The 16,236-nt window shown below is 45.4% G+C and overlaps 1 protein-coding gene across 1 annotated transcript in view; it reads right to left on the bottom strand.

The window, feature by feature from the left end:
- STARD7 (StAR related lipid transfer domain containing 7) overlaps positions 1–16,236 on the bottom strand; it is a 158,910-nt gene that overhangs the window by 22,297 nt on the left and 120,377 nt on the right. The window contains exons 4-5 of the mRNA XM_078667008.1: positions 5,096–5,145; positions 3,835–3,945 (exon numbers count right to left, since the gene is read on the bottom strand). Of these exons, the coding sequence (XP_078523134.1) occupies positions 3,835–3,945; positions 5,096–5,145 (161 nt within the window). The remainder of the gene's footprint in view (positions 1–3,834; positions 3,946–5,095; positions 5,146–16,236) is intronic.

The following is a 16,236-nucleotide window of genomic DNA, read 5'->3' as shown; positions in this document are numbered from 1 at the left end:
AGAGAGCCTACGAAGTAGTAGTGTAAGCGAAACTGAGTTAGAAGAATATTGCCCTCCAGGGCGGTTAGTAACATAAAACTTTGGTGGGGTGAGGCACGATGCCGAAAAACTCACCAAGATGGTGATGCAGTCATCAATGGTGATGGCCCTCCGATCCATGGCTCTCCTCTCCGTGATAGAGGAAATGGAAGGACTTCCTGTACAAATCCAACCAATCCTGGAGCTGCCCTCATGCTGAGAGCAGCTCCCTGATTGGTTGGAGCAGGCTACCCCAGGGCTCATTTTGGGGCTGGGGGCCTGTGCATGCAATTCCAATTGTAGTGTCTAAAGTGCGCATGTGGATAGGCCGGCTGTTTACAACAGGCCAATTTGACATGCGCACTGGCAGGGGCAGCAGTCATCCAGCAATCTGCAGGAAGCTGCCCCGCCCACACCCTCACACTGGCGTCTGAGCAGAGAGGGCCCGCAGGACACAGAATAATAAAATGGTAAAGACCTTTTTATTATTCTGTGTGTACTGCTGCGCTCACAGCAGGCTGGATGGACGCTCCTCCACCCGTGAAGAGGAAACACCGCTGATGTGCATGAAAATAAATGTGTCAAATGTCATTGTGTTTAGGGCAAAAAGGCAACTTGAGCATCTAAAATGCTGTTTCTGTTAGGGCCTAATGTAACCATTTGACATTGGGACAAATGCTTCTCCACTGACCACCAGCCCAGGTATGCAACAGTGTCCTTTGAGATTGTGATGAGTCTGACATCTCCTTCCTGCAGGATTCAATTCCTACTGAAACACCACTGGGGTGCCCTTATGTGGCAGCAGGTACACGTGACTAGGAGGATGCAGGAAGGTAGCAGGCAAACAACCATCAGGACTAGAATCAGAGGTCCCTCCTGAAACATCAAAATCATATCCAGAATGTCCCTGATTATCTGGGGAGGAGGGAAAGCTAGAAGCAATGTTATGTCCAGTATTCCCCCTAGGAACAGTAGGCACTGAGAGGGTTCTAAATGAGTCTTACGCATATTGATGAAAAAGCCCAAGATGAACAGCATGTAAGCTGTTGTCTGCAAGCGAAGCAACACCATTTGTGGAGAGATGGGCAGTCGCCTAGGTACAGTAATAGAGATCCCATGCCTTCTCAGATGAACCTCAACCACCACCTTGATGAAGACTTGAGGTGATGATGTCAATCCAAATGGGAAGACTGCAAACTGGCCTTGAGTGTACTCTACCACGAGCACAAGTACCTCTTCTGAGGCAGGAAGATCGGTATGTCAAAGTATGATCTTAAACCGCAGGGTCTGGAACTTGTTCCTACGCAAGGAAAAGTTCAAGATGCTCTCTTTGACTTGGGTTCTGTTGGCACTCGAAGTGGAAGACCAGCTATTGTCCCTAAACTTGCAGGACACACACTTCATTTATCCCTTCTTTGGGTACTACTTCTTGAAGCCAGCCATTTTGCTTCCTGCCATGCAAGCCATCATCTTGCACAAAGACTGTATCTGGAAGCCGCCTGAAAATGATATTTAAAACTGAATCAACTAAACCAGTTCTGAAATCTTAGAGCGTGTCTCCATTGACAAACATATATAAAAGTGGGATCCAGACCATATCACTTTATTCCCTTTCAAAGTTCTTCTTGACCAAGGAAGGGAGAACTCTGCAGAGTACACTAAAAGCTGCTGTGTAATAATGGCTGACGTCTGCCTAACAGCCAGCCTCCCAGAGTTGAGGGGACAAAATTCCTGTAGTCTGCACTTTCTGATGGAGGGCTGATGGTCTGCCTGAAACGCCTAGAAGCTTGCCTGCCTAAACAAATTAAATATATGTATCCTTTTTAACTAGAACAGTCTGTGCCAAAATCATATTACGTTTCTCCGCACAAGGACATATCCCTTATACTCCTGTGTTGTGTGAGCACCGAGGTTGTATGTCATTAGAACGCAGGCTTTTACCCCGCATGCAATTACAACGCGGGGATTACTATGAAAGTCATTACAACGACTTTCGCTGGAGGGCGCTGGATAGTGGAATAGTTTAATTTTCTATTCCAACTCCAGCCCACGTTGACAGTAGGGAAGGTGTTGGAAAGAAAATTAAACTATTCCCTATCCAACAGCGCCCTCCAGCGAAAGTCGTTGTAACGACTTTCGTTGTAATCCCCGCGTTGTAATGGTAGTACGGGGTAATCCCCGCGTTGTAATGGCTGTTCTCCGAGCACCGATTCTGTATTGTGCTTAATGAACTCAGAGTCAAGGTAGATTTCTAAAATTTGCGAGGTAGGGGCTCCTGCCACCTTTCCACAAACAATGGAAAAATTTTCATTTACGAGACTTTTACAATCTCAAACAATACAAGGGGAAGAGCATCTTTGAATTACACCCAACAAACGCTCAGATAAAAATGGGGAACATCGCATATTAAATACAGCATCACACATTAGAAGCGTAGATATTAGATACAAGCAGAGCTCTCTGAATCAAAATGATGCAACCAGAAACCTTCTGGGTAAGAGGAGTTAAATGCTTATTTAGCAAAAGTCTTTCTTAACTTATAACTCATGTTATGGAAATGTGGCATTCTGACCAAGCAGACCTTTCCAGAGCATCTTAAAATGTGAAAATAAGATTGGATAACAGAACAACCCAGAAAGTTACAGAGGGCCAGATGCACAATGTACTCTGTAACCCAAGTTCAGCTCAGGTGCACAAATAAAAGCACTGTATGGGCCGAATCCCACAACTGATTCACAGAATGAAAGTATGGATTATGTGGAGTTTCCACAAGTGCAATTTGGTGAACTCAAGTGTTGCATACCTATTAGTAATAGTTTTCACTAACATTCTGCAAGAAGACTGCCACCCCCCAAAACACTTGAAATTTACTCAAATCATGGATATGAGTAAATGTTGTCTGAGTGGGAGAGGGAAATGAACAGCCAAACAGAAAAAAAAGCTTAAGTGCAGATCCACTTATGGATTACATCTTGGCATGCAGACATTTGGATCTGCTACATTTTACTATGCAAACATTGTCAAATATTCTAATACTCTGGGAATATATGAGGGATTCCAATGGTTACTTCTGCGATGCCTTCTGAGAGGCAAAAAGCCCAAGGCTTCCTTGAAACAAGGCAAAACGCAGAGCAAACCTCAATTATTTTCTGAGAACGTTGTAAATAGGGCTTACAATAAATAAGGAAAAGAGCATATACATTTTATAATGACTTCAAATTCACAAAGGGTGAGACCTGGATGTCAATCAGACTCATAGAAAGACAAAGACAAAACTACGCAAAAAGACTCAACACCAAATTGATACATTCAAAATTCACAAGATTAAAGAGAGATGGAGGCAAAATGCGTAGGCTAGTCAAGAAACACAGCATAGTGAGAGGGTGGATAAACATTATATAAATCCTCTTCAGAACAACGACAGGGTAAAGATAGTATAGTACATAAAAGACCCATCATGAATGTCACAAAATTAAAAGAACTAAGGATGCGAAAGATCGCCAACAAAACATCACAGTGAAACTGGAGAAGTGTAGACTACAACACATTTACCTCCAGAGTGGTACAAAATGTAAGGAGAACCATGCACAACCCAAAGAACGAACAGTGAGAAATCATCTCAGCAATTTGTTAAGTCATGGCACTGCGAGAAATGGATATACATTATGAAAAAGAGGCCTACAAACCCTAATTCACAAAGCCAGATTAGGGTGTCATTACCCAAGGAATAAAGACACTGCCAAAATACCACTAACCCCAGAAAAGAGAGATGATCTCAAACGAACAACTTCTACAAATATGATGGATTGAACATACCGGGAAATGGGTCACCCAGTGAACGATCTCTGACCCTGAGACAGCATCACGCTCGATCACTTCAAGTTTAATTACCAGCGCGTCCCATTTCTTCCGGTACTCTGTGTCAAGCTGGGAAGAATAAGAACACAATGCTGTTACTGAATATGAAGCTAGTCCAGTTACTAGCAGCACTTATGTGCTGAATTACCCCACCATGCGTTGAGACAGTGCTTCTTTAGAAGGGCGAGATGGAATACAGCAAGACTTGGATGCCCTGCTTTCATTTTCATGCGCAAGTTTTTGGACTGCGCTCTTTCTTTGAAATGCTACAACTGTCAGTAAGGACAGAGAGTGTCCTTCTTGGGGATTTACTCAACGCTCCAGGGGCAGCTATATTCCCTACATAATTGGGTGCCAGAGTACCTCCAGAAGGTTGAACAACAAATACAGATGGCCAGAATAGAGCTGAACAACTAGTCACACATTCAGAGTTCTTTTAGGGGGTTCAATAACTATTTCCATAAGTTTCTTTATTCACAGACTCTGGCAGCAGATGAGGTCATATATTTCTTAAAGCATTACATTTTTCAGATTACTTTCACTTTGTGTTCTTTCACTTCTTTCTCTGCGTGTCTTTTTACCCCAGTATTTCTTAATTCTCTACCAAAATTGTTCCTCCCCCTCTTTCTATTTCTCCCACTATCTCACACAATCCTGCACCCGCCACACAAGTCTTCCACTTCTTAATTGCTTAAATTGGTCCCTCTCTATGTTCTCTGTAATTTGTCTTTCCTACAATGTTCTCCAATTCATTCGTCATGTGTTTTTCTGCTCACGTCACAACTTTGCCATGTCTTTTTGTGTCTCTCCGCATAGCTCCCATTTACTTCTTCTTGATACTCACTGAGTATGTTCAGCTCTTTTTTCCTAAGCTTTCAGACTTCCAATGGAGCACTTTTCATAGCCTTCTCCCTTCTCTGTCTCATTTAAACACTCATTTGTGAGTTTTCATTGCACAACTAGACCAATATCAGAGACTGGAGAAGAAAAAAACATTACAATTCCCCTCTCTGTAGTTCAAATTGGTAATGCGCTTATATGACTTTTGCTGCAAGGAGCACTCATGAGGTTTTGTGAATGAGTGTGCAGAGATGAATTGCTCACTGTGTAACTAGTGATTCATCACTCATGCTCTAATGAGATATAGAATGTACATTTCAATCAGTGTTCAACCAATAGAGGCATGTGAGCAAAGCAGACCCTTGAGGAAACTTCTTACCTGTACATTAAAAAATTGCCTGGGTGTGACATCTCTGTATGTCCCCAACACTGCAAGAATAAAAACAGGAAAAAGTAAGTAGGGAGGTCAAAGATCTCAATCTTTATTGTTCATATATAGGTAGATAAACAACTGGAGTTTAAGAGTAAGCTCTATTCAGTACAGTATTCTAGGAGTAAAGCCATTATAGGAACAGAAGATGGTGGACTTAAACGTAGGTGGGGCAAGATGATACTCTTTATGTAGTGAAAAAATTCTAAGGGGGAGTAGTATTACTCCAATCTTGCGTTATTGGACCTCTGCGGCGTTTGGATGCAGCACATGCGGGCTCACAGACTTATCTATGCTGTTCTAGTGCAACTTGGAGGGACGATTGAATCTCCCACTAGATGTTTGGTTGACAAGAAGTCCTAATGCTAATTTCTTGTCTACGCTATTGACTCATAATAAATTACCGGAATTGATTTGTGATTATATCGAGAGCCTGTGGGCATATTTGGCTCAGCTTCTCCTATATAGATTTTGTAACGCTCATCTTAATTGATTCTGTCCTGATGATGACCGCAATCTCAGACAGCGGTTGAAACGCCGTCGACGCCTCTGTGGCTGATGAATTTTAGAGGGCACATAATCATTGTATATGTTGTATCCCTTCTTTTTAGAACACAAAATCTGTTTGCCAACTGTCTGGTTTTCTGTATATGTAGTTTGTAATTCCATATACCAGCAAATATTTATTGAGCGCACTATTTTATAATAAATTTTGTGATATTTTTCCAAATTTGACAAATGATAATTTTTGTGATTTTTATAAATTCTAGATAAGTTCTTGTACTCCATTCTCACAACCCTTCACTTTCCCCCACTTTTTCTTTCCTTTTCTTTTCTCTATTTCTTACTATCAAGAAGAAAGGCACTGGTTCTTTCTAAATTGTGATTTGTTACGTGCTTCCTGAACTCTTGTTAGGAATAATCATTGACTACCCCAGGTTCAGGTTGGTGGGTTGCCCCTGTTGATATCAATTGGACAGAGCAGCACAAATATAGGGAGAGGAAGGAGAAACGGTTCTTTTTTGATCTACAGAAAGAGCTTCTATATGCAAAAGTAAAGGGTCAAAAAGAGGTTGTAGTACTTTGACTAAAAACACATTTGGGGAACCCCTTTCCTTTAGTCGAGGACTGTGTTCACCCTAGGATGGTGTTCAACTTCACCTATTTAGGACCATCTATTCTGTACAGCTCTAAAACCCTGGAACTTAACTAACAGTTACTCACTGAGGTCACACAAAATGCATCAAGATCTCAAATATTCAGCCATGAATACACTTCTTAAGAAGAGAAGGCTCTGCTGGATCCCAACTATCCTCCTAACTTTAGCTTGATAACACAGCTTCCATTTCCTTATACAATTCTAGAATGGACATTCACATGCAAGCTTCAGTCAAATGGCATATGTGAAAACAAGTTTACTTACCTGTAACTGTGGTTCTCTAGTATTGGAAGCTTTCATAGATTCACATACCTGAATCACTTCCCCGTCGTCGAGACGGGAGTCTCCGGTACATAAAAAAGCAATGGTTAGCAGTATAGCCAACTGTAAAAAGGCCTAGGCCCATTTCCCTTTTGCAACCCATAACCTTCGTTATGTAAAAAATGACCAAACTTTTCTCTTAGCCAATCAGAGGCACTCACCCTCTAGAACCCTCCTGAGAGAACCTCTTGCCCCTCAGATTTTCGGGCACTTGTGCTTTAATACTTTCTATGCCCAATCCGAGGTGAGCCTCTCAGGGGAGGAGGGTGGGCGTATGTGAATCTATGAAAGCTGCCAATACTGGAGAACTACAGTTACAGGTAAGTAACTTGTTTTCTTACTCCAGTATTGGAACTTTCATAGATTCACAAACCTGAATCAGAATAGCGAGCAGTAAAGTATAGCACATTTTGGTTTTGTCACCTTCTTTTCATCAATAGGCAACACATGATACTTGCACATAGTTGTAACCATATCAATATATACATAGACATATTGCTTCTCAATGACATATCCAATATCAATCAACAATAAAATGTGCTTTTCTTACCAAAGAAAGGAAGGAGGGATGAGAAAGAGGCTCACCGTTATTGGGAAAGGTTCCGCAGCACTGCTTGTCCCACTGCTACATCGCTTCTTGCATGAGCATCTCGGCAGTAATGCCTGGTGAAGGTATGCGTACTCCTCCAGGTGGCTGCTCTGCAGATGTCCTGAATGGAGATGCCTGAAAATAGAGCAGTTGAGGTTGATACCGCTCTTGTGGAATGCGCACGAACCCGTGCAGTCAATGGCTTTCCCGCTGCTTGATGACAGAACTGAAGGGCACTCGAGATCCATCATGAGATTCCCCTTTTTGACAACAGGAAACCCTTCCTGGGGGCATTAAACGCCACAAACAATTGTGTAGACTTTCTAAGCAGTTTTGTTCTTTGCAAATAGAACTTCAGGCAACGCTGGACATCAAGAGTGTGGAGAGCCCTTTCCGCCACCGTCGATGGCTGAGGAAAAAATCTTTTCAAGATTAAGGGCTAATTTAAATGGAAAGCTGTTGGTACTTTCGGAATGAATCTTGGATTCGTTCTGAGGACTAATCTGTCTTCTCTGAATTGGAGAAATGGCTCTTGCGTTGTAAGGGCTTGTATTTTCCCCACCCTTCTGGCTGATGTTAGCGCTATTAAAAGAGCCACCTTCCAGGAGAGGAATTTCAGATCAGCTTTGTGTATTGGCTCAAATGGTGGTTTCATAAGTTGTGACAAGACAATGTTCAGTTGCCATAAAGGTGGTGGAGGCCTGATGGGTAGGTAAACCCCTTCATGAATTGTTTCACAATTCTTTCCGACCACAGAGAAGGACGTGCTGAGTTTCTCCTGTATCGTGAAATTGCCGCCAAATGCACCTTAATAGATGCATTGGCTAATCCCGATTTTGCTAGTTTTAGCAAATATGGGATGATCTGATGCGCCTCTGCCCGCAGAGGATGCAAGTAATTCTCCTGACACCAGAAGCAGAATCTCTTCCATTTCAACCTGTATGTTTTTTCAGTGCTTTCCGCTCTTGCCTTTGCCAGGATTTCTCTGCATTCTGCTGGAATGTTCAAGTGCTGAAATTCTCCGTAGTCAGGAATAAGGCCCCTAACTGCAATGATGTCGGGTCTGGATGCCGCACTTGTCCCTTCCCCATAGTCAGTAGTGTTGCTATTGGTCGAAGACGTATTGGCTCGGTCTCTGATAAAAGGAGCAGCTCTGTGAACCAATGCTGCCTGGGCCACCAAAGGGCTATAAGTATTATCCAGCACGGTTCTTTCTTCATCTTCGTGAGTACTCACGGCAGGAGGGGAATCGGCGGATATGCGTAGGCAAAGACGCCTGACCATGCCATCGAAAACGCATTCCCCCATGATCCCCTTTGGTGACGCCAACTTGCAAAGAATCGGCATTTCTTGTTCTGGGCTGTGGCAAACCGATCCACCGATGGCATTCCCCATTTGGCAAAGATGGTCATCAGCGTGTTCTGATCTAGCTCCCATTCGTGACAGGTTGTCTTCCGCCTGCTGAGGATGTCCGCTGTTGTATTCTGATCCCCTGGAAGATGTATGGCCTTCAGAGTCACTCCGTAATTTATCGCCCATTTCCATATTTTCTGAGCTTCTTTTGACAGAGAGAGAGATCTTGTTCCTCCCTGTTTGTTTATGTAGTGCATTGCAGTTGTGTTGTCTGTCCGCGCTAACACTGATCTTCCTTCTATTCTTGGCAGGAAGCCCAACAACGCAAATCCTAGTGTCCTTAACTTCAATAGGTTTATGTGAAGGTGTGGTTCTTGTTTGCGCCATCGGCCGCTGACCTGTAACTCCTGTAGGACTGCTCCCCATCCTTGGAGGCATCCGTGGTGACTACCAACGGAGCTGGTTCGGTCAGGTAGGAGAGACGCACAGAGATATTGTTCCTGCGAGTCCACCACTTTGCTGCCTGTAACATTGGACGCGAGATTTTTATCTTGTCCTCGAAAAATCCCATTGCTTGGCACCACTGAAGGTCCAGTTCTTCTTGTAACGGTCGCATTCGTAAGCGACATAGGGGAATGAGTGGTATGCATGAGGACATTGTTCCCAGAAGCGACTTGTATCTTCTGACTGAAAGAGACCTTCTTTTGCCGAATTCCTTGGCTAGATTTACGAGTCCCAACTGTCTCTTTACTGACGGGAATGCTTTGTTTTGTAATGTAGATTAAAAATGAGAGGTACCCCTTGTTAACGTCAAGGGAAATAGGGTAATTAAACCAGTGAAGAGCAAGGTTTCCCTAGACCGAGATGTGTATTTATGCACTCCACAACAACAATATAATGTAACAACATACATGAATTTAAAACTTAGAAATTTATTAAACAGACATCTTTAATATAAAATCATTAAAAATATGTGCAATTCTTGATTGCCACAATCAAAGAGAATAGATAAAATCACATGAAACACAATCACACAATTATGACCAGCATAGTTTACACAAGACAGAACATGTTGTATGACTTCAATTTGTCATTACTCTTTGTACATCTCCTATGTTCTATAGCCACATGGTGTCATCTACTTTCAAATACTTGATGATTGACAAAGATGTGTTTTGTGAGATGGTACAGATGAATGCGTCGACGCGTTTCGATGGCTTGAAAGTTTTACACCATCTTTTTCAAGACAAATTCGTTTTGTCGGTCTCTGATAGGGTTATTTGTCTTTTCCCTTTGTTAGCTTGCCGTGTTTGTAATTTCAGATGCTATCGTGACCAGTGAGTACCTTCTGTCTTTTCTATCAATATCTCACGTGGGCTCTTAGGTGGATCTGTCCTAGATGTTTATGAGAGCGTTTTATTCTTCCATAATTACTTCCCTGTGGGAGCGATGTCTTTTATTGGGAGCCAATCATTTGTTAATTCCTGTGGGATATGGAGATCGCTCGCTAGTTGAATTAAGGGCCGGTTATTTGCGGCTGTCTAGTTGTTCCCAATGGGTTAACTGGCGAGATTTCGGGACTGCTGGTGCTTAGACTTTAGTTCGAAGCGTGTTTTCCTGCAGTCCCGTTTCATCTTGATGTTTTGTAATGTATCCAGGATTGCACCTAGAAACTTGATCGTCCTGGATGGCTGTAGAGAGGATTTTCCTACATTTAAGGTCAGGCCCAGATCCGCAAACAGCTCCATGCATGCTACAGTGGAAGCGTGAGCTGCCTCCTGTGATGGTGCCTTTACCAACCAGTCATCCAGGTATGGAAATATTTGGTGCTTTTGTCTTCTTAGATAGGTCGCCACCGGCACCAGACATTTTGTAAATATTATCGTGTGCAGACTTTAGGCCGAATGGTAGAACTTTGAATTGGTAATGGTCTTCGCCACTGTAAAACGAAGGAACTTTCTGTGGGACTGATGGATGGGGATATGGAAATATGCATCTTGTAAATCTAGGGAGGTCACCTGATCCCCCTGGGTTTAAGAGCAGCAGAATATCCTGCAGGGTCACCATTCTGAATGACTGTTTCTTGAGGTAGGCATTTAGGGGCCTTAAGTCCAAGATCGGACGCCACCTGAGAGCATCTTTTCTGATCAAGAAGAAACGGGAATAAAATCCTTGTCCTCTCTGGTTGTTCGGCACCGGTTCTATTGCTCCCTTTCAGAGCATTGCCCGAATCTCCAGACGCATCTGGGATAGGTGTTTTGCTTCTTGATATGTAGGTGGAGTGGGAGGAGGGAAGGGGAGGAATTCCAATGTATGTCCGAATTGTATTACGTGGAGAACCCATTTGTCCGATGTTATCTTCCACCATTGTGGTAAATAATGAGCCACTTTTCCACCCAGGGGAACATTTGACAGGATAGGAGGAGAAGGACCTGCAATCTGTAGGTTGTCATTGTCATTTATTATTATCTCTTCCAGAACGACCTCCTCGTCCTCTGGGAGTGGACTTCGAGTAGCCTCCCGAATGTTTCTGCCCATATTGCTGCCGATAGGGCTGCGAAGAGGAAGAGTAGGATGTGTATCTTCCTTGCTGGTATCCACCTCTATATGAGGGTTGTCCGCTTCCACGGGCGCCTCGAAAAGGCACCTTCCGGTACTGTAATGCACCTAAGGATTTCGCTGTATCTGTGTCTTTTTTAATATTTTGAAGGGTGTCATCCACCAGGCGCCCAAAGAGATCCTCCCCATCAAAGGGTAGGTCCAGAATCTTATTTTGGACCTCTGGCCTAAAGGAAGTGGCCCTCAGCCAACCCTGGCGCCTCAAAACTGCTGCTCCTCCGAGGGAACGAAACGCTGTGGTAGCTATGTCCATAGCGCAATCAATAACGTCAGCCAAAGTTCTCTCCCCTTCCTGTAGAACTTTTTTCGCCTCCTGCTTAGTCTCTTCCGGGAGGAGGTCGATATAGGGTGCTACATCGCACCACAGTTGTCTGTCTTATCTGCCCAGGATGGCAAGGGTATTAGCAGCTCTGACCAGGAGCTCTGACATGGAGGAGAATCGTTTTCCTGCGTTATCTAAACGCCGTCCCTCCCTGTCCGGAGGTGCCGAAATAGGTGCTGCTGGATTTTTTGACCTGTTGCGCTGCCTGTGAGATGATTGAGTCCGGTTTAGGATGGCCCAGTAAACACGCCGGAGCGTCCGCAGGTGCCTTATATTTTTTATCCAGCCTTGTCAGTACCGGTGTAACTGTTGCTGGCGTTGTCATGACCTGCAATCCTTCCTTCCATATGTGGTCAATAATAGACCTGATTGACTTTTGATAGGGCTCTTTAAAGTCATACAGAAAACATTCTGCTTGGGTTGTTTTCATTGGCAGCTGGAATCTTTCGCCCACTCTCTCCATTAAGTTGTAGAATCCACCAATATCCACCGGTGAAGAATCTGCCGGTACTTGGCTGGGTGAAGGCGGAGATGGAATCAGATAATCATCCCATTCTCTGAGGGGTTCTGATAGCTCCCCTATTTCGCGGTCGTCACCATCTGTTGTCACAGGATCCTGTTGCTGTTGGGCCTGAGGTGTCAGCGGAGCAGTGTCCAGCAGGATTTCCCTACTGCGGCTTGGAGTGGCCGGAATTGAACGAGGAGGAAACCTCCGCTTATAATCCGCCAACATGGATTGCAAATCCGTCAACATAGATGATGGCATTGCTACCATCTGTTCCTGAGGCTCTTGTTGGTAGCGGTGGTATGTGACACTGTGGTATTCTTCATACCCTTCCTCATCATCATCCTCTTGACATTTTACATGGACCTACGATGGGCTTGTGGCATACCCAAAGGGCCCATCATCCTCCTCATCATCTGACTCTTCTTCCTCCAAAAGGTGCGACGGGACCAATGGAGTAATTTTGCTTGGAGAAGTTACTGCTGGCGTGATCTTCTTCCTGCTCTTTTCCAGGGTTTGTCTCGTCAACGGGCCCCTCGACAAGATAGTCGTCGATACCACCGTTGACTACGCTGTTAGTGCCGTAGATCCATTCCTCGCCGACATAGTAATCGTCGCCGACATTCCCGTCGACGACTTCATTGTCATCACTGTCGACGACGATCCCGTCGTCGACACTACCGTCGTCATCCTCAACGTCGTCGACGATGTCATTGATGTTACCGGTGTCAACACTCCCGTCGTCGATGCCTCCGCCGCCGACGCTCTCGTCGATGCCTCCGCCGTCGACGCTCTCGTCGATGCCTCCGCCGTCAACGCTCTCGTCGATGCCTCCGCCGTCAACGCTCTCGTCGATGCCTCCGCCGTCAACGCTCTCGTCGATGCCTCCGCCGTCAACGCTCTCGTCGATGCCTCCGGCGTCAACGCTCTCGTCGTCGATGCCTCTGCCGTCGACGCTCTCGTCGTCGATGCCTCTGCCGTCGACGCTCTCGTCGTCGATGCCTCCGCCGTCGACGCTCTCGTCGTCGATGCCTCCGCCGTCGACGCTCTCGTCGTCGATGCCTCCGCCGTCGACGCTCTCGTCGTCGATGCCTCCGCCGTCGACGCTCTCGTCGTTGACGCCCCCGTCGACGCTGGCTCCAATACCACTAATGGTAGCTCTTGTACCTTGGTCGTCGCCGTAGTCGATGATTTCTTCGTCGACGCTCTCGTCGACGATGTGGATTTTTTCACCTTCTCCTCAGGAATACTAGAGGATGGCTTCTTGACTGATGCAGGAGCCAACGGTGGTGTCTTTGAAGCTCAGAAGAGGCTCTTTTGGATTATTTTTCTTTTAAAGTGAGTCCTTTACTCTCCTCTAACTTTTTCTGAGGAGCTTTTGAAGGACTATGCCCTGAAGACCCTTGGTTGGTCTTTTTTAGGGCCTTCTCGGGACGGTCCCCTGAGGAATGAGCCTGAGGAGATCTTGATCTTTTTTGAGATCTCCTGGAAGAAGAGGAGGATTCCTGGTCACTATCGCTAGAAACCACCTCCTTTCTGGCCTTGATCTTCTGAAGCCAAATTAGAAGCCGTCCTTCACGATCTCTAAGAGTCTTACTAGAGAAAGTGCAACATACCTTGCAATCCTTTGCCTGGTGGTCTGGGTAAAGACAGTATATACAGTCTTCATGTGGGTCATCTGTGTAGAGACTCTTTTTAGAGCAGGTGGCACAGGCTCTAAACAGACCCTTTTTTTCCTTTCCAGCCATTTTCAGGAATGTAGATGAGAAATACATTATAAACTTCTCAAATCCACAAGAAATAGCCTGATTATGAAGCTTCTACAAAGTTGGAAATCCAGAGTTTGAGCAGAGCTCAAAGGAGACTCCCTAGCACAACGTGCGGGTAGAAAATCTGAGGTGCAAGAGGTTCTCTCAGGAGGGTTCTAGAGGGTGAGTGCCTCTGATTGGCTACGAGAAAAGTTTGGTCTTTTTTTACATAACGAAGGTTATGGGTTGCAAAAGGGAAATGAGCCTAGGCCTTTTTACAGTTAGCTATACTGCTAACCATTGCTTTTTTATGTACCGGAGACTCCCGTCTCGACGACGGGGAAATGATTCAGGTATGTGAATCTATGAAAGTTTCAATACTGGAGTAAGGTTCCGTTACAATTAAGTTCCACCCTGCAATCTTTATGGAAGCAATGGGAGTTTCTGGGTTCAATAATCTCAGATTGGTGGTGGACGTCAGTGCTGTTCAGATGGTGACATTATCAGATCCTTCACTTGATCAGACACTGCTGACCATTCAACTGCTCCATCAAGTGGAGGAACAAAAATCAAAGACACTGTCCCAAAACTGGTGGGCTCTAGCTATGAAAGTCTAGCAAGTGGTGACCTTAGTGCCACTTGAGAAATTGAACTGGCGAGTGAGATAATAAGTGTCTCCCGGCATAGCCATCTTGCCCTTTTGTTCCAACATAACTCAATCTTTGGTTACTTTACTTCATGCATACCCGCAAGGTTGTGCAAAAAATGGTATTGTCATGCTATTACTCATATGTCTTAAGAAATGCGATAACATGTCCTAAGCTAACATCCATTATATACTGAAGACAATACACTCAGGGGTCAAATAGCTCTTTGAAAGTTCAAAACAATATCAATTGGAGATAGTCTTAAAAAAAAACCATCTTCCTCAATATGAGTTTTTTCTATTTGGCCATATAGTTTGGGCCTAGGCCTGTGGCTGCAACCTGCAGTAAGGAATCTGGTCCCAATTATGGATTTAAGTGTGACACCTTGATATGCCACCTTGAGAGGTGCAGTCTCAAAAAAACTTGGCAGCAGGCAGCGCATTTTCTGCATCTACAGCTCCTATTTAGGTCTCGGCTTAGAGACGCGCGAAGCGCATTTTCGGCAGAGAACTATAGCAATCGTTTCACCCGACAAAGGGAGACAAGAGCTGGGCACGCGCCCAGCATTGTGAATGGGAGAGGGAGCGACAAGAGCTAGTCGCGCGCACGCTGACGGCGGATTTGGTCACGCGCCGATGACTGCTCTCTCCCTCAGCAGCCTTTGCCTGGCTACATCTCCCGCACCTGATGTGCCGAACCGGGACGGCGGCGCGAGGCAGCGCTTCAAGCGCCCCCTAATTGGATACGGTATATTTGAAGATACATCCTCCCCATAAAATTTATTTATTTCTTTATTTATTTATGCAATTTTATATAGCGCGGACTTTCCCCGAAGATGTCAGAGCGCTTCACAATACAACAACACAGCCCTCTCCCTCGGGCCGAAAGAACACGCCTCCCTGACACTTTTACTTACCCCACGCCAAAAAATGCACTAAATAAAAAAAAAAAATAATTATCATCCCAGGGACACCCAGCTCACCACACCCCCTGCTCCTTCCCGGCACAGGGCACTGCAATGGTCAGAGCGCAGCCCATTGTATACATCCTACGCCCGCCCCTCCAACCATTACAACCAGTTAGGTGGGGGAGATCCGTTCAGAGCTCCACCCCGGGGAGGGTCCGAGGGCGGTCCCTACCCCCAGGCGCCCCCGGCCTCCACCACTTCTCACTGTCTGCCTGTGCTGCACGTCCCACCGCTACATACCGGTGATTACTGAGAGGGCAGTTCTGCACGGTGTCTATTTATACACAGAATGCAAAGCGGCGGCTACAACAGCACCTGCTGCTTGTTCCTCACCCCCGGCCAAAACCTTCATGTGCCCCATGCTCTCTGCGCACAGTGACACAGGCGCCCATCCAAGGGCAAACGCCGCGATCTGACCAGCAGAGCCTCGGGTCGTCGCATTCAGTGAGCCTCCACTGACAGCTGACGCCTGAGAGCTGCCCTCACTGTCCAAACACCAGCTGACACTCTGAACCACCGCTGACACCTTGACACCTCTCAACATTACAAACCCTGACTTCGCCACCACACCTACTATCAGATGACACTTCTAAACCACCCCTGACTCCTCCAGACTCCTTTTAATATCCCAAATCTTGACTTCTCCATTACCCATGACATCCGACCACTAGTGACGCATTTGCGTTTCTCCACAGAAGGTAGCTGTGTCTCTGTAGTCCTGGACGGCTCCCCCACTACATGTTGTCTCTAGGGTTGTTGGGGAGTCATGCCGTTTGTTTGTAGGCAGAGCACTGGTCGACTTTGCTGACCTACCACTTACTTCCCTTCCTCTCTAGCTTTGTTATTTTTGCAGATTTATA

Source organism: Lissotriton helveticus, chromosome 11, assembly GCF_964261635.1.
Source record: "Lissotriton helveticus chromosome 11, aLisHel1.1, whole genome shotgun sequence".
Taxonomy (NCBI): Eukaryota; Metazoa; Chordata; class Amphibia; order Caudata; family Salamandridae; genus Lissotriton; species Lissotriton helveticus.
This window is presented reverse-complemented; position numbering and strand designations above follow the sequence as displayed.